General features: G+C 42.3%; 1 protein-coding gene across 1 annotated transcript; it reads left to right on the top strand.

The window, feature by feature from the left end:
- The first annotated feature begins 1,055 nt into the window (after positions 1–1,055).
- LOC116866034 (cationic amino acid transporter 3-like) lies at positions 1,056–17,092 on the top strand. Its single transcript, XM_032854646.1, has 3 exons — positions 1,056–2,810; positions 10,983–11,015; positions 17,006–17,092. The coding sequence occupies exons 1-3, from the start codon at positions 1,056–1,058 to the stop codon at positions 17,090–17,092; spliced, it is 1,875 nt and encodes a 624-aa protein (XP_032710537.1).
- Positions 17,093–18,958: the final 1,866 nt, after the last annotated feature.

Genomic DNA, 18,958 nt, shown 5'->3' with positions numbered 1-18,958 from the left:
TGAGTTAGGGGACTTATTTCTTTTCTCTCTACCCATCACACATTCATAACTGTGGACATAAAAACTGTAGTGAATCTTTCCTAGTTGCTTTGGGTGAGGTGTGTTGAATGTAGGAATTCACAAAACTAAATTCCTCACTCCTCTCCCTTCTCAGTCATGGACCCTAGATTGGTTGCTGCCCCCATTTCTCCAGTGTTTCCTTCCCAGACAGCCTGGTCCTTTCCTTCTTACAAATGGTTATGAAGGTCCTGCCCCTTTCCCCTTCATCCTCTCTGTTCACTGCACCCCTGTGGGCCTACGTGGTAAAGGGAAGGGGTGGACTGTACATTCTTGGCCATCTGCACAGCTAAATGGATGATGCAGAATGAGGAGAAAGGGACCTAAGTGCCAGCTGACCTTGGCTAGCTGATGTTGGAGCTACAGGTTTATGACTGGGGGGGCCAAATTCATATTTTAATCTCAGATGATATTTTCAAGATGGGTCTATACTTGTGATGAGGCTGACCAGTCCGTGAATTAACCTGTCATGACTCACACTCAAACACTGCTCGCACATCCTATGTGAGAATTACTCTACAATAATTCATGACCTGTTATTTTATGGCTTAATTAGTACATGACACTACATGAGTTAGATGAACCCAATTTGGAATATGTCCTGTGGTGTGTTAAAAAGCAGAATGTTGGGAACCATTGTCCTTTTTCCTGGAGGGAAAGCAATATTGATTTTTCTATTATGTCCTCTATGTTTCTACGATATTTGTATAAGTTTCTATGATATTTGTGCTGCAACAAGTGACATGGGACTTGTGAGCCTTAGTTGGTTGATGGAACACCATTTTCCAGTAAATATTTATTGTTTACTTAGGCATTATGGAGGGATAGCACATAACAGAAAAAAAATATGAAGCAGCAGCTCTGAAGCCTGAGCAACAGAACTCAGCAGCCCCAACTCAACTCAGCTTAACTCAGCCTCATCGAACCTGATCTCAGACTCTCCACTCCTGGGCTTTCTACAGCTCTCTGATCCTAGAGTCCTCTTCATTCCAGCTACAATGCCGTGTCAGGCACTTCGCAGAATTGGTCTAAAGCTGGTACGCAGACGAATGCTGAAGAAAGATGTGAATGAGATGGCCCCTGCCAGAAGATGGACCACTCTGGATTTAGTGACCCTGGGTGTGGGCTGCACAGTGGGAGTAGGTGTGTTTGTCCTGGCTGGGGAGGTGGCTAGAGATGTAGCAGGACCATCCATTGTGGTCTGCTTGTTGGGAGCCAGCCTGTCTTCTGGGTTGGCTGGGCTGTGCTATGCAGAGTTTGGTGTTCAGGTTCCCTATGCTGGCTCTTCATATCTCTACACCTACGTCACTATGGGTGAAATCTGGGCTTTCATCACTGGCTGGAACCTCATTGTCTTCTTTGTTGCTCATACAGCCACTGTGGCTCGGGCTTGGACCTTAGCTTTTGACAATCTGCTTGGGAACCAGATCTCTCAGACCCTGCATGAGAGCATCTCACCAAATGTTCCCCAGCACCTGGGAGAAATTCTAGGCTTCATTGTTGTGGGCCTTATGTTGTTGCTGATGGAATTGCTGACTCTGAGGAATAGGTGGATTTTCCCGGTTTCCAAAGTGGTCACATTGGTGAAACTTTTGGCTCTCAGTTTTGTCATCATCTCAGGCTTCATTAAGGGAGACCTACACAACTGGAAGCTCACAGAAGAGGACTATGTAAAGGCTGGACTCAATGACACCTCTCACTTGGGCCCTCTGGGCTCTGGAGGATTTGTGCCTTTTGGGTTCAGGGGGATTCTCCGTGGAGTAGCTACCTGTTTCTATGCATTTATTGGTTTTAGCATTATTATTACAAGAGTGGAAGAAGCCCAGAATCCTGAGCGTTCCATCCCCATAGGCATTGTGGTTTCACTGCTCATCTGCTTTTTGTTGTATTTTGGTGTCACTGCAGCACTAACACTTATGGTTCCTTACTACCAGCTTCGACCTGGGAGCACATTGCCAGAGATATTTCTCCATATTGGCTGGGCAACTGCCTACTATGCTGTAGCTTTTGTATTCCTCTGTAGTCTTTCTGTCAGTATCTTTGGCTTTATGTTCCCCATACGTAATCTGATATACATGATGGCACAGGATGGCCTCCTGTTCCCTGTCCTTGCCAGAATCCAAACCAGTACATACATGCCCAATGTGTCCACTGTAATCTTGGCCATCATTGTAGGAATCATGGCATTCTTCCTTGGACTCACTGATCTTCTAGATCTCATGTCAGTTGGGGCCCTGCTAGCTTACTCCCTGATGGCTCTTTGTGTTCTCATCCTCAGGTACCAGCCTGAGAGGAGGAATAGGGTAAAAAAAGCAGAGGAGCAGGAAGAGAATGGACAGGCAGCAGAGAAGCTAACACTACAAGAATTGTTTTTTCCACGGAGCCCCACCCCCACTCCACTCTCTGGCTGGGTTGTCATTGTTTGCTCCTCACTACTCATTCTGCTGCTGGCTCTCCTCTGCCTTGTGCTGGCCCACTGGCCAGGTCTGCTTTCTGGAGACCCAGTGCCGATCACAGTGGTTGTGCTGCTCCTGGTGCTCATCACTGGGATCACTGGGGTCATCTGGAGACAGCCACAGAGCTCCACTCCCCTTCCCTTTAAGGTCCCTGCTCTGCCTCTCCTCCCACTCCTGAGCATCTTTGTGAATGTTTATCTTATGATGCAGATGTCAGCTGGCACCTGGGCCCGATTTGGTGTCTGGATGCTGACTGGGTTTACTATCTACTTTGGCTACGGGATCCAGCACAGCTTGGTCCCTTAACCCTACTTTAGTTAGGACCAAAACTGTAGACTCAGCAGTGAACTTAGCAGTGGCAATCTGTATTTGAGTTGACATCATCACACTTGAATGTAGTCTGTTCCCCTGCAATAATAGAGTACTTTTGGGCACATGGAAAGCTTGGCTTCCCATGGGTAGTTGGTGGGAGAACACTAATACGACTCTATTATGAGATGAAGGATGTGTCTTTGCTCTTTCTCCTTTTTTCTGTCTACTTTCCAATTGTGTTTGTACTACACACTAGGTTTTGAAAATTATTAAAAGTTTCCAGAAAAAGTGTTTTTATTTTCTTTCGGTTTATATCCAGTAGGGAAATACTGGGTAATATGGTAGTTTTACTTTTAATTTTCTGAGGAAATTCCATAATGATTTCCATAATGGCAGCATCAATTTGCATTCCCACTGACGGTACCTGAGGTTTCATTTTTCTCTATATTCTCATCAACACTTGCTATTTCTTGCCCTTTTATTTTAGCCATTCTGTTGGGTGTAAAATGATATCTCAGCGTAGTTTTAAGATACATTCCTTGATGAATAATGATGTTGCCCATTTTTCATGTGTCTGTTACCCATCTGGTATGTCTTCTCTGGAAAATGTTTATTCAAGCCTTCAATCCATTTACTGGATTGTTCAGGTTTTCTGGTGTTGACTTGTAGAAGTTCTGTATATACTTTGGATATTAACACCTCTTTAGATATATCAAGTGTCCTGTGGGTAACTTGATTCTGGATAAAAAAAGAAACTTAACAAAATGTGAAAGTGTCTGGGAATGCTCATGGCTGTCTCTTTAACTCATTAATTGAAGTCACAGTGAAGGGGGATGAGAAGAGAGAGGCCGGGAATAGTACACTGCTGAGTGGTGCTCAAACTTCAGCAGGTGCCACCTCATCCATAGGGTTTGTTAAAACAGATCACTGGGCCCCACCCCAGCCTTTGAAATTCAGTGGGTCAGGGTGGTGCCAATACTTTAGTTCTAACAAGTTCACAGGTAGGGCTGATACCCCTGGTGCAGGGAACACAACTGAAAACGAAAGCTCCACCTGAAGGCCCTGATGATGCAAAGATTAAGTGAGGGAAACAAAGGTGCGCTTTGAACATTGACTTTCATTTAATGAGATATTTAGATTAAAATACCATCCATTAATCCTCTCCCGGTGGGGATATCAGAGTGAATCATTTCACAATGTATATGTATACAAAATCACCACAGTGTACTCATTAAGTAATTTATAATTTTCTATGTCAATTATACCTCAATAAAGCTGAAAATTTAAATGTGAAATACCAAAGCTATCTGCGTGTCTTTATTTTCTTTATGATTGTAAATCATAGGTAAGGAGTATATCTTTTTTTTTTAAGATTGTATTTATTTATTTGACAGTGAGAGATCACAAGTAGGCAGAGAGGCAGGCAGAGAGAAAGGGGGAAGCAGGCTCCCCACTGAGCAAAGAGTATCAGTACCCTGAGATCATGACCTGAGCCAAAGGACAGAGGCCTAACCCACCGAGCCACCCAAGTGCCCCAGGAATGTATCTTGTTTACTGCTGAGAGCATCCAGCTGGGAGCTGGGCACATAATGAGCATTTAATAAATTCATGTTAAAGTGAATTGAACCTTACACATTTCTTTGATGCAGAAAATTCTCCTTTTAGGCTAGTGTTATGTTATTCCTTTAAGACTATCCTCTGGAGGACTTCCTTGACAAACAGCATTTCTCTCCTTTCAGAACTAAATCTAGAAGTGCCTCTAGACCTGTACTAAGCTATTACAAGTTTTGCCTTTGTGTGGCTATGCCTGAATTCTGGTGACTATCCTGTCTCTTCCATCAGAATGGAGTCTTACTCCAAGCAAGGAGTAGGTTCTTTCCTTCCTCTCAACCCAACATTAAGAACAGTGTTGTTCATTCAAAGAGCAACAGGAAAAATGCAGACCTGGAACAGGAAAATACCCAACATGACCTCCGTTGGTCCTGCTCCATCTCTTTCCATGGAATATGGGAAGGGGCCAGAAGTAGTGAAATTGATGAAAGGCCGAACCTGCTCTCTCTGACCCCAGGGAATTCCTGAAGATGAGACTGGCTCCAGTGTGGGCACAACAGGCATCTTTTTTGATGCAGTCAATGGCTGGAACAGAAGGGCCAGTGTTTTTCTGTTGCATTTATGTATGGGACCTGCCCTGGGATAGAGGGCTAGGAAGCTACTTTTTTACTCACAGCATTTCTTATTTTCCCCACGCAGAGTAGGTGACTCCAGGGAAGCCTGGTGGAGGCAGGACCTCTCATATATTTACACACTCCTTTGGATGTTCCTTTGGTGCAAAAACCTTGTGAGAGCATCTAAGATATCTTGGTAAAGAAAGAATGCATACCCCAAATGTGGAGGGAAATGGACTGACATAGGAGGAATTAGTAATTGGATAGGAGTTAAGGCATCATTCCTTTGGAAGAAAAGGTATGAGTAGAAACGGAGAAAGAGGTATAAGTCTAGGGACACTTCCTGGAGGAAGACACTTATGGAGAAATTTGGGAAATAAAAAAGAGAAAGCTGAGCTGGAAGAGAAATGGGGCAGTCATTCTAGGCACATGGACCTTTAAGAGTCATGAAAGAATGAGACTCTTGTGAGGGATTTTTTCCCCCACATTGCAAGGGAATATGAGCCAGGTTTATATTGTGTATTGTGTCGTGGAGTGAGATTCCTGAATCAGGAAGGAATGAGATAATTCTCATTGCCATCTGGAGGATAGACAGCAGAAGGATGTGGACAGATAGACTCTTCCTGCGAGACAGTTGTAGCACCCGCTGTATGATCTAGATCCTTGTTCTAGTAGCATGGGTGTCACTTGGGAGCTTGCAGAAATGCAAAGTCTTAGACCCCAACCCAGACCTACAGAATCAGAATCTGCATTTTAGCAGGCTTCCAAGTAATTTGTATGTTCTTTCAGGTTTGAGAAGCATCGGCCTGAGGTGATCAGTGATAGGTGTCTGGTTTCAGAGGGACACTACAAAAGGTCTGAAAACTTTGGAACTGGGAGTACAAGAGGATGAGCCTAGGCTGGGGGACTTGAATTTGGGGAAGAGGGAGAGTGTAGTCATTGGCTTCCCTTTGTCTCCAGGCCTCCCACACTGGTCACTATGGCAGGTTTTGGCACTCTGCCCACGTTGGGACAATGCCTGTTGTGCCCTCCCAGGAATCTACTTGGTCTTCAGGTGCTCCCCTGGCACAAGAATTGCATACGTAGGGACTGCTGCCCATTCTTGTACCTCTTCTTCATATGATGGCCGTAAAGGGACTGGGGAGGTCATCTTAATCATGTCCTGACTCAGGGTTGTACTGTCCCTTAATCAAATGAGTGATAATATGATGACACTAATCAAGGAGGCTCTGGAGGTTGGGGGGATTGAAATGGGATTTCTTAAGTATCTGTCCTGGAAATTAGAATACTTTCATCTTTTGAAAACTGTATAAAGACACCAGACGACTACATGAGCGGTTATACCCTGACAGGGCCCAAAATTAATGCTTTTGAAGAGATCTTTTGATGATTCTTAATGGGTTAATAACAAACTATATGAGACCTGTAATTCCAGAGACCTGATGATAGGCAATGGAACAATGTTACCAGGTGGGCATTTAGGAGTTTTCTTACACTTTTGAGGGTTGATGTACCTCATCCCAAATCAGAATGAGTGATGAAGATCCTTGCTCTAGTAGCATGGATTGAAGGAAATATCGAAGGAAAACAGACTGAGTTGAACATAAGGAAAAATATTCTGATATTAAAAAGGTGATGGGGGATATGGCTGTCTCGCTTGGATGTGTTATGCTTCAAATGGGCTCCTGCCCAGAACCAGCGAAATGGATAAAATGAACTTTCAAAATTGTTGCCCCAAGAAATCTCCAGTCAACTTGTTAAGTGAAAGATTGAGGTGACTGTGTGGTGTAGATAAGGTGGTGAGGCATGGGGATGATGAATGACAAAAGAAAAAAACATTTGAGCATTGAAATCTGCTAAAAATTATAATCAGGAGAGGAGGAGTCAAGATGGCAGAGAAGTAGCAGGGTGAGACAACATCAGGTAGCAGATCAGCTAGATAGCTTACCAAACCATTCCGAACACCTACAAATCCAATAGGAGATCAAAGAGAAGAAGAGCAACAATTCTAGAAACAGAAAATTGACCACTTTCTGAAAGGTAGGACCGGCAGAAAAGAAATCTAAAGCGATGGGAAGATAGACCGCAGTGGGAGGGCCAGGCACCCAGCAAGCGGTGGAGCAATGGAGCACAAAATCAGGATTTTTAAAAGTCTGCTCAAAAAAAAAAAAAAAAGTCTGCTCCACAGAGGGACATCACTCCGGAGGCTAAACCGGGGTGAAGCCCATGCGGGGACAGCGTTGCCTCAGGTCCCACGGGGTCACAGAAGAATCGGGGCGTCTGAGTGTCACAGAGTTCACAGGTATTAGAGCAGGGAAACCAGCTACAGAGATGGAGACGAGGAGTGAGCTCTCAACTCAGGGCTACCTTGAACCGTAATCCGTGGCACAGGCCACTGCTCTGAGAGTGGGGTCCCCACAAGATCTGGGGAAACCCCCCCTGGAAGAGCTCAGGGATCTGCGGGGTTTAGAGACTCCAGGTGGAGCTGTGTGCCAGAGATAGAGACGCTTGGTCACAGGCTGGGTGAGCTCAGAGCGCAGCCGGAGGCCAGGGAGATGGGAATGATTGAGCACTTTTCTCTGAGGGTGCACTGAGGAGTGGGGCCCTGAGCTCTTGGCTCCTCCTGGCCAGAGATTGGGAGGCTGCCACTTTCAATCCTATCCTCAGGAACTCTACGGAAAGCGTTCAGGGAACAAAAGCTCCCAAAAGTGAACCCGGGCAAATTACTTAGCCTGGCCCCTGGTAAGGGTGGTGCAATTCTGCCGCAGACAAAATCACTTGAGTATCACTACAACAGGCCCCTCCCCCAGAAGATCAATAAGAAATCCGGCCAAGAACAAGTTCACTTATCAAGGAGAACAGCAGAATTCCAGAGGAGGAGAAAGCAAAGCATGGAATTCATGGCTTTCTCCCCATGATTCTTTAGTCTTGCAAAGTTAATTACTTTTTTTAATTTAATTTTTTTCTTCTACTAAATGTTTTTAACTTTTACTCTTTGCTCTTTTAATGTTTTTAACTAGTTTAACAATACCTTTCATTAAAAAAATAATATTTTTTGAAACTTCATTATTATAGTCATATTTTATCCTTCATTGTATCTAACTTTATTTTTTGTATACACATAGGGTTTTTTCTTCTAAAAAATTTGGGATACAACTTCTTCTATTAGATCAAAATATACCCTAAATCTAACACAGGGATCATTCTAGTCTCCAGGCTAAGCAAATTCTCTCCACCTTCTTTTTCTTTATTCTCCCAACCAACTTACCTTATCAACTCTTTTTTTAGAAATTAAAAAAAAATTTTTTTTCATCTCTATGGTTATATTTCATCCCTTCATTGTGTTTACCCTTATATACGTTTTTCTTTCTTTAAAATTTGGGAGGTAGTTTCTTCTAAGAGACCAAAATACTCCCAAAAGTAGTGGGTGACCCTGTTCTAGTCACTGGTCTAATAAATATATATATTTTCTTTTTTATATTTTTCTTTGTTTGTCTTCTTTTTTAAATTTGTTTTTCTGAACTTCTTCTACCCCTTTTCTCACCCTCACGATTTGGGGTCTCTTCTGATTTGGTGAAAGCACATTTTCCTGGGGTATTTGCCACCATTGTAGTATTTTATTTTCTCCTTCATATATTCTTATCTGGACAAAATGACAAGGCAGAAAAACTCACCACAAAAAAAAAAAAAAAAAAAAAAAAAAAAAGAACAAGAGGCAGTACTGAAGGCTATGGACCTAATCAATATGGACATGGGTAATATGTCAGATCTAGAGTTCAGAATGACGATTCTCAAGGTTCTAGCTGGGCTTGAAAAAGGCATGGAAGATATTAAAGAAACCCTCTCTGGAGAAATAAAAGTCCTTTCTGGAGAAATAAAAGAACTAAAATTTAGCCAATTTGAAATAAAAAAAAAAGTTATTAATGAGGTGCAGTAAAAAATTGGAGGCTCTTACTGCTAGGATAAATGAGGCAGAAGAAAGAATTAGTGATACAGAAGACCAAATAACAGAGAATAAAGAACCTGAGCAAAAGAGAGACAAACAACTACTGGACCACGATGGGAGAACTTGAGAGATAAGTGATACCATAATATGAAACAACATTAGAATAATTGGGATTACAGAAGAAGAAGAAAGAGAGAGGGGATCAGAAGGTATATTGGAGAGAATTATTGGAGAGAATTTCCCTAATATGGCAAAGGGAACAAGCATCAAAATCCAGGAGGTTCAGAGAACCCCTCTCAAAATCAATAAGAATAGGTCCACACCCCATCATCTAATAGTAAAATTTACAAGTCTTAGCAACAAAGAGAAAATTCTGAAAGCAGTCTGGGACAAGAAGTCTGTAACATACAATGGTAAAAATATTAGTTTGGCAGCAGACCTCCACAGAGACCTGGCAGGCCTGAAAGAACTGGCATGATATATTCAGAGCACTAAAGGAGAAAAACATGCAGCCAAGAATACTATACCCAGCTAGGCTATCATTGAAATAGAAAGGGACATAAAAAGCTTCCAGGACAAACAAAAACTGAAAGAATTTGCAAACACCAAACCAGCTCTAATGGAAATATTGAAAGAGGTCCTCTAAGCAAAGAGAGAGCCTAAAAGTTGTAGACCAGAAAGGAACAGAGACAATATACAGTAACAGCCACCTCACAAGCAATACAATGGCACTAAATTCATATTTTTCAATAGTTACCCTGAATGTAAATGGGCTAAATGCCCCAATCAAAAGACACAGGGTATCAGAATGGATAAAAAAACAAAACCCATCAATATGCTGCCTACAAGAAACTCATTTTAGACCCGAAGACACCTCCAGATTTAAAGTGAGGGGGTGGAAAACAAGACACCATGCTAATAGACATCAGAAGAAAGCTGGGGTGGCAATCCTTATATAAGATCAATTATATTTTAAGCCAAGGACAATAATAGGAGATTAGGAAGGACACTATATCATACTCAAAGGGTCTGTCCAAAAAAGAAGATCTAACAATTTTAAATATCTATGCCTCTAATGTGGGAGCAGCCAACTATATAAACCAGTTAATAACAAAATCAAAGAAACACATAGACAAGAATACAATAATGGTAGGGGACTTTAACACTCCCATTGCTAAAATGGACAGATCATCCAAGAAAAAGATCATTGAGGAAATAAAGGCCTAAAATGACACACTGGACCAGATGGACATCACAGATATGTTGAGAACATTCCATCCCAAAGCAATAGAATACACATTCTTCTCTAGTGCACATGAAACATTCTCCAGAATAGATCACATCCTGGGTCATAAGTCAGGTCTCAACTGATATCAAAAGATTGGGATCATCCCCTGCATATTTTCAGACCATAATGTTCTGAAGCTAGAACTCAATCACAAGAGGAAATTTGGAAAGAACACAAATACATGGAGACTGAACAGCATCCTTCTAAAGAATGAATGGACCAGCCAGGAAATTAAAGAAGAATTGAAAAAATTCATGTAAACAAATTATAATGAAAACACAGCGGTTCAAAATCTGTGGGACACAGCAAAGGCATTCCTAAGAGGAAAATATAGAGTGATACAAGCCTTTCTCAAGAAAGAAGAAAGGTCTCAAATACACAACCTAACCTTACACCTAAAGGAGCTAGAGAAAGACCAAAGAAAGCCTAAACCCAGAGGGAGAAGAGAAATCATAAAGATCAGAGCAGAAATCAATGAAATAGAAACCAAAAAAACAATAGAACAAATCAACGAAACTAGGAGCTGGTTCTTTGAAAGAATTAAGATTGATAACCCCCTGGCCAGACTGATCAAAAAGAAAAGAGAAAGGACCCAAATAAATAAATTCATGAATGAAAGAGGAAAGATCACAACCGACACCTAAGAAATACAAACAATTATAAGAACATATTATGAGCAACTCTACGCCAACAAATTTGACAATCTGGAAGAAATGGATGCATTCCTAGAAACATATAAACTACCACAACTGAATCAGGAAGAAATAGAAAACCTGAACATACCCAAACCAGTAAGAAGTTTGAGGCAGTCATCAAAAATCTCCCAACAAACAAAAGCCCAGGGCCCAATGGCTTTCCAGGGGAATTCTACCAAGCATTTAAAGAAGAATTAATTCCTATTCTCCTGAAACTGTTCCAAAAAATAGAAATGGAAGGAAAACTTCCAAACACATTTTACGAGGCCAGCATCACCTTGATCCCAAAACCAGACAAGGTTCCCATCAAAAAAGGGAATTATAGACCAATATCCTTGATGAACACAGATGCGAAAATTCTCACCAAAATACTAGCCAATAGGATCCCACAGTACATTGAAAGGATTATTCATCACGACCAAGTGGGATTTATTCCAGGGCTACAAGGTTTGTTCAATACCCATAAATCAATCAATGTGATACGACACATTAATAAAAGAAAGAACAATAAAAGAAAGAAAAGAATAAAAGAAAGAACCATATGATACTTTCAGTAGATGCTGAAAAAGCATTTGACAAAATACAGCATCCCTTCCTGATTAAAACTCTTCAAAGTGTAGAGATAAAGGGCACATACCTCAATATTATCAAAGCCATCTATGAAAAACCCACTGCAAATATCATTCTCAATGGAGAAAAACAGAAAGCTTTTCCACTAAGGTCAGGAACACAGCAGGGTTGTCCATTATCACCACTGCTATTCAACATAGTACTAGAAGTCCTAGCCTCAACAATCAGACAACAAAAAGAAATTAAAGGCATCCAAATCGGCAAAGAAGAAGTCAAACCATCACTCTTTGCAGATGATATGATACTATATGTGGAAAACCCAAAAGGCTCCACTCCAAATCTGCTAGAACTTGTACAGGAATTCAGTAAAGTGTCCGGATAGAAAATCAATGTGCAGAAATCAGTTGCATTTCTTTACACCAACAACAAGACAGAAGAAAGAGAAATCAAGGAGTCAACCCCATTTACAGTTGAACTCAAAACCATAAGATACCTAGGAATAAACCTAACCAAAGAGGCAAAGAATCTATACTCAGAAAACTATAAAGTACTCATGAAAGAAATTGAGGAAGACACAAAGAAATGGAAAAATGTTCCATGCTCCTGGATTGGAACAACAAATATTGTGAAAATGTCTATGCTACCTAAAACAATCTACACATTTAATGCAATCCCTATTAAAATCCCATCCATTTTTTTCAAAGAAATGGAACAAAGAATCCTAAAATTTATATGGAACCAGAAAAGACCTCAAATAGCCAACGGAATATTGAAAAAGAAAGCTAAAGTTGGTGGCATCACAATTCCGAACTTCAAGCTCTATTACAAAGCTGTCATCATCAAGACAGCATGGTACTGGCACAAAACCAGACACAGAGATCAACGGAACAGAATAGAAAGCCCAGAAACAGACCCTCAACTCTATGGTCAACTAATCTTCGACAAAGCAGGAAAGAATGTCCGATGGAAAAAAGAGAGCCTCTTCAATAAATGGTGTTGGGAAAATTGGACAGCCACATGCAGAAAAATGAAATTGGATCATTTCCTTACACCACACATGAAAATAGACTCAAAATGGATGAAGGACCTCAATGTGAGAAAGGAATCCATCAAAATCCTTGAGGAGAACACAGGCAGCAACCTCTGAGACCTCAGCCGCAGCAACTTCTTCCTAGGAACAGCAACAAAGGCAAGGGAAGCAAGGGCAAAAATGAACTATTGGGACTTCATCAAGATCAAAAGCTTTTTCACAGCAAAGGAAACAGTTAACAAAACCAAAAGACAACTGACAGAACGGGAGAAGATATTTGCAGACGATATATCAGATAAAGGGCTAGTGTCCAAAATCTATAAAGACCTTAACAAACTCAACACCCAAAGAACAAATAATCCAATCAAGAAATGGGCAGAGGACATGAACAGACATTTCTGGAAAGAAGACATCCAGATGGCCAGAAGACACATGAAAAAGTGCTCCACATCACTCAGCATCAGGGAAATACAAATCAAAACCACAATAAGATACCACCTCACACCAGTCAGAATGGCTAAAATGAACAAGTCAGGAAATGACAGATGCTGGCGAGGATGCGGAGAAAAGGGAACCCTCCTACACTGTTGGTGGGAATGCAAGCTGGTGCAGCCACTCTGGGTAACAACATGGAGGTTCCTCAAAAAGTTGAAAATAGAGCTACCCTATGACACGGCAATTGCACTACTGGGTATTTACCCTAAAGATACAAACGTAGTGATCTGAAGGGGCACGTGCACCCGAATGTTTATAGCAGCAGTATCCACAATAGCCAAACTATGGAAAGAACCTAGATGTCCATCAACAGATGAATGGATAAAGAAGTTGTGGTATATTTATACAATGGAATACTATGCAGCCATCAAAAGAAATGAAATCTTGCCATTTGCGATGACGTGTATGGAACTAGAGGGTATTATGCTTAGCGAAATAAGTCAATCAGAGAAAGACAACTATCATATGATCTCCCTGATATGAGGAAGTAGAGATGCAACGTGGGGGGTTTGGGGCGTAGGAAAAGAATAAATGAAACAAGATGGGATCCGGAGGGAAAAAACCATAAGAGACTCTTTGTTTTTTCTTTTTTTTTCTTTCTTTTTTTTCGTAAGAGCCTCTTAATGTCACAAAACAAAGTGAGGGTGCCCAAGGGGAGGGTGATGGGGTTATGGACATTGGGGAGGGTGTGTGATATGGTGAGTGCTGTGAAGTGAAGTGTGTAAACCTGGCGATTCACAGACCTGTGCCCCTGGGGCTAATAATTCATTATATGTTTATAAAAAAATAAAAAAAATAAAAAAAAACTGTAATTAAGTCTCAGGTTTAGGAGAATAACTTGTATGTTAGGGCTCAAATAAGAGTTTTAGGTTTTCGGGTTCTTCCTGTCTCCTTGTATATATATTATCTCATTGATGAGATTGAAAAACCTCCAAGGGAATAGAACATCTCTTTTATGTATTATTTCTTTATATCTCCAATGCCTACTGAGTGATGAAAATAATAGCTACTATTTACTGAATTCTCCGCCCTATGCTTTGTACCAAGCACTTTACAAGATCACATATTTAATACAAAAGTTGTAGGGGTTGAGTATTGTTATATTCACTTTACAAAGCTGACTAAGGAGGTAAAAAATGAAACAAGATGGGTTGGGAGGAATACAAACCATAAGAGACTCTTAATCTCACAAAGCAAACTAAGGGTTGCTGGGGGATGGAGGAGATAGGGATAGGGTGGCTGGCTTATGGACACTGGGGAGGGTATGTGCTATGGTGAGTGCTGTGAAATGTGTACCCCTGATAATTCACAGACCTGTACCCCTGGGGGCAAATAATACATTATATGTTAATAAAAAAAGAAAAGCTGTAACTAAGGCTCAGAGAGGTGCAAAATGCAATGAAGTAATTTGTGCAAACTGAGTACTGAAGTTAAGACTTGTACCAACTTTGAGCAAAGTTCATGCTGGTAACCCCTCCTTAAGCTATACTCTGCACAGAGCAGGCACTCAGTGAGGGATAGATGATCATTGAAACTTGATGGGATAGAGGTAATAGGAAGATAATGGATAATTACAAATAGTGAATAATGAATAAACAATTTCTATTTGTTTGTGCCCTGTGGTCAGAATTACACTTAGTGACACACACAAGCTTATACTCAGACATTCTCTCACCGTCACTGTGCCCCACCCTGCCGATAGGAGCTTGGAAAGGGGAAAGGCTGGGTATATTATATTGATAAAGCACCTCGTTCAAAGATGTATGTGTGTGCTAGATATATGGACATATGTCATTGAATTTGAGTGGAAATAAACACCAAGGAATGGGGTATACTTCCTCTATAAATATGACCATTGTTGTTAGGTATGATGTGTGTGCCTCTATGTGTGTGTGTGCCTCTGTTTCTGTGTGTGTGCACAAATCCTGAAGGAGTTCAACAAGCTGTAATGAACTAACTGCCTTCCTTCCTCTGCCCTCGTTTGTGTGTTTGTACCAAATCCTGATATTAACTTTTCATCTACTTTCAAGGGAACATCCATGAGTTTTCTTTCTGGGAAATTCATGGCTAAGATGTTGGGATGCTTTGGAGCCCTATAAATCTGTTATAGTCAGGAGAGGTTACAGAGAAAGAGCACAGCAACCAGAAGAAACTGCCTCTTGACTTTTCTTTCTAGCCTAATACACAGTCATCCTTGTATGTATACCACCCATGTAACCACCTCCCCTCTCCTAGAACCCCTTCATGGAAGGTACTAAAAGAAGCTATTTTATTTACATCTTTGCTTAAATGGGACTTTCTATTTGAGCCATCCCAGAAAGTGGAGAATTAAAAATTATATTAACTCAGGAATGTAGAGTTGAGATTGTGAGAAATAGGGGACTTGCGAAATGAACTTCATAGAAAACAATGAGCTTTGACAGAAGTAAGGCTGTAAGAGGAGTTGAATGTCTCTGTTTCCTTATTTAGAGCACCTGAATCAAAGCTCCTGGAAATAGGACACAGGACACCCTGCACGTGGCTTGAAGGCAGACACAGCCCAGGAACCCCTTCTTCCACCTTCTAATGCCAGCACTTGGGAGACTGTTTTATGAGGGATTTTTATGACAAACTTTGCATCTGACCTTTAATAGCATCTCTTGTCCAGTGAAGGAGGAAATGCAGGTATTTATTGACATATAGTGTCTAAAGATCAAGGAAAATTGACTATGGAGATGGAAGGAGGAGGGGTTTCTCTCTTTCCTTCAGGTACGCAAATTATCCAAATTAAGTGGTGTGGTATATTCTTTGTGCTTTTCTTAGTAATGAGATTAAGAAATCCGCTCATTGTCAATAAGGAACTCAGGGGAGGGAGAGAAGAAATGAGAGACCTATAGATGGAGGCATAATGGGTAACTGCTCCATTTGAATAGTGCAGACCTTAATAGGATCAGGTACAAGAGAAGGGGGCAATAAATGGACCCTGGGACTCAGGTCCTGACCCTTATTTACCTATAGAAAGCTTCTGGCTTCTGCGGTAATACCTTGAATTTCACTGGCCCTTGTATTTCACTCTCATGATGATCAGAAGGTCAGCGTCAAATAATGCCGTAAGTCAAGAAATCCTTCCCAGTAACTATGTCTTTTCCTTGGAATTCCATACTCCCAATCTCTGACTACTGAAATCCTACACAATCATCACAGTCCAAGTTTAAATTTACTTCTTGCGTACACCTTCCTGGATAACTCACATCAGAAGCAATTTATTTCCTTCAACCACCTTTACTCCTCTGTGTCAAACTACCATAGTTATCTCTCCACACACTGTCTTCTGTTGTAGTTACCCTGTATCTTCCTTGTCCCTTACTCAACTCTAAGCTTTTGGAGTGGAGAGACTGTGCCCTGTATATTTTTACATTCTCTCCACTGGGCCCAACACAGAACCTAAAAATGGTTAAATAAGTTTCATGCAAGGTATATAGTTGCAAGGAGAGAGGCCATGTGCAGAGATGTAGAAGTAACTGCATTATGAATGTTGATTAAGGATATTATTGTTAATATAGTTCAGGTCATGATACTTTCAGGTATAGATCATACTATCAGGAAATTTTTACCCAACCAGTAGATTGGTTCCTTCTTTGGTCCTACTTCCAACCTCCCTGTTGCCTTGGGAAGTGGGTAAGTCAGGGCTCTCCCCTTTTCTCAGGATGGACCCTGCCCCCTCTTCTCCAGCTGAGGATTTACAAAGCAGAGTTAAGAACTTTGATCTTGCTACAGACTTGGAGACAGATGAAGATAGTGGCCTCTGAAATAACGGCCCAGGATGTGAAGAGATGGAGACAGAAGTACACAATGAGAGAGGCAAATCGCTGTCACAGAGACTTCCTCTCACCTCCCACCTCAGTCTCAGTGAGTTCTGGGCTCTGCTCTCTTTGGGTCAGGGTTTTTGGGCTTCAGGGAGGGGGGAGATATCCCCTGAGTGACTTTAGAGGCCCCCACCCTCTGACCCCAGTCATCCCTGGATCCCTGCTCCAAGGCTGAAGACAGCCCAGGCTATGAGGGGCAAGCTGTCTGCCAGTATCCCAGCAGCCTCAGCTAACTAGTTCATTACTAGGGTCTTCCTTTGACCACTTTCCCGCCCCCCTCCTACGGAACAAGTTGGTAGTATTAGTCTCTGTCTCTTGTACATCAGGGGTCACATTAGAAAAGGCCTGGGAGTGGGTAAGAAGAATCTGACACTGGTACCTGGAACTTTTACACCTGTTCACCCTTTCCCAACACTGCTTCCTCCTGGGACATATTTTAGTCAGTAGTTCAAGCCTAATGGTTCCCCTTCTCAGGAAGACCTTGACCTTGGTAGAGTTGGGGATATTGTTCTATACATTTTACTCCATCTCCTCATGCTCCTTCAGTCTTTTGGTGCTCTCCTGGCAACGGGTCCCTCCCTCCCTCCCTCCAGGGGAGCCCAGTACCAGCGCCCAGGGCCCAGGGCTTGCTCTGCAGGGAGCGCTGTTCTCTGCCGCCGTCTTGTGGCCGCCGAGAGCTTAGCAAGCCTCTGCTGAGAAGATTCCCCTCATATCCTCGCCCCCTGGTGGAAATTGCGTGTACCACAAGAAGCATTCTGTGGTCCTCCAACTTCATCTTTCCCCCCAAATCCCCTTTCTGGAGGCACTCAGGACCTCCTTAAGGCTAGGAAAGTCTTCCTGAGATTTCATCACCTTTCCCATTGTCTGAGGTTTTAGTTCTGCTTTTGGGGATGTGCGGTGTAGACAAACGGCTGAGATAAAGATACTGAGCAGAGAGAGCAATTTCTCTTCCTCTTGGTCTCCATCTACGACCTCAGCTCCCAGGGTTGGGGAGTTTTCAAAGAAAGCGGCAGGGGTATGACATCCTGGAGAGAATGGGTCTAGAGCAGACCGGGATTATGAGTCTAGGCTTCTGTGAATTTGTACCTGAGCTCAGTCCATCAGCCTCAGAGGAGACAGATTGGCTGGAGCCAGGCAGGAGGAGGCACGGATGCTGGAGGGAGATGGCCTATGAGACAGATGCTGGCAGGACTCCTTATCTCCAGCTCTGGAGTCCCCTGTTTCAGGATCTCTGCTACAGCATACAGTGAAGCTCTGGGCATACTCACCAGAGGCACATTTTTATACTTTAGGGTGGATCTAATTTTAGAAAATTGTCAAGGTTTCTCTGAGGCTGGTGAAAAAGTTGAGGACCCAGGTGGGAAGGGGCCCTGGCTAGGGGAGCTCCCTGACAGCTGGGAAGAGGAAGCTGATGGCGGGACAGAGAGACACAGTGCTCTGGGCACTCCCTCAGCAAAAGTGTGTGAGCCAAGTTGCTCAAGGACAACTGGACCAGACGCCATGACTTGAATGATGAGAGACTGACAATGACCACAGGAGGAAAGACGGAGGAAGATACAGAATTCTGGAAGGTTTTTGAGGAGACAAGAATATTGATACTCAGTTAGCAAGGAGCAGGAACATGGAGAGGAGAGGATCAGAGAAGTCAGATCTCTCAGAAAGTGCCTGACTTTGAGGGAGGGAGTGTGAACCCTGGAGGCAGATGAGGAGGGAATGTATAGGGGTGTGTGTGTGTGTGTGTGTGTGTGTGTGTGTGCGCTTCTTGTTCTAGCATTTACCAGCCATAGCTCAAAGGATATCCTTTCCAAAATGTATCCTGAATTGTTTTTGCTATAAATAAGCCCATCCTTCTAATGGTGGCATCTGAAGCCCCGAGTCTGGTGCCATGTGTTTCATAAAAGATGTGTGTCCATAGGGGACAAGGAGAGTAACTTGCAGAACTTGAAGAAGAAACGCAGTTACCAACTCCTGGATTTAATTACATGAAAGCCCTGGACATTCTGAACTTTATTACACTTCTCTGTGCCCGTGGGAGTGGGATGAACCTGGGTGGTTTTGTCCCAGTTCTTCTCTTCAGAACTTCTCTGGAAGGTTCCCTC

The sequence above is a fragment of the Lontra canadensis genome, unplaced genomic scaffold (assembly GCF_010015895.1).
Source record: "Lontra canadensis isolate GAN:19392208 unplaced genomic scaffold, GSC_riverotter_1.0 scaffold9, whole genome shotgun sequence".
Classification (NCBI taxonomy): domain Eukaryota; kingdom Metazoa; phylum Chordata; class Mammalia; order Carnivora; family Mustelidae; genus Lontra; species Lontra canadensis.
The sequence above is the reverse complement of the archived record's forward strand: the minus strand, read 5'-3'. Positions and strand labels throughout refer to the sequence as shown.

Coding starts and splice junctions, on each gene's coding strand:
- LOC116866034 (XM_032854646.1), top strand. CDS start 1,056: ATGCCGTGTCAGGCACTTCGCAGAATTGGTCTAAAGCTGGTACGCAGA. Junction 2,811..10,982: donor ACGGGATCCAGCACAGCTTG/GTCCCTTAACCC, acceptor CAACTGAATCAG/GAAGAAATAGAAAACCTGAA. Junction 11,016..17,005: donor ACCTGAACATACCCAAACCA/GTAAGAAGTTTG, acceptor CTCTGACCCCAG/TCATCCCTGGATCCCTGCTC.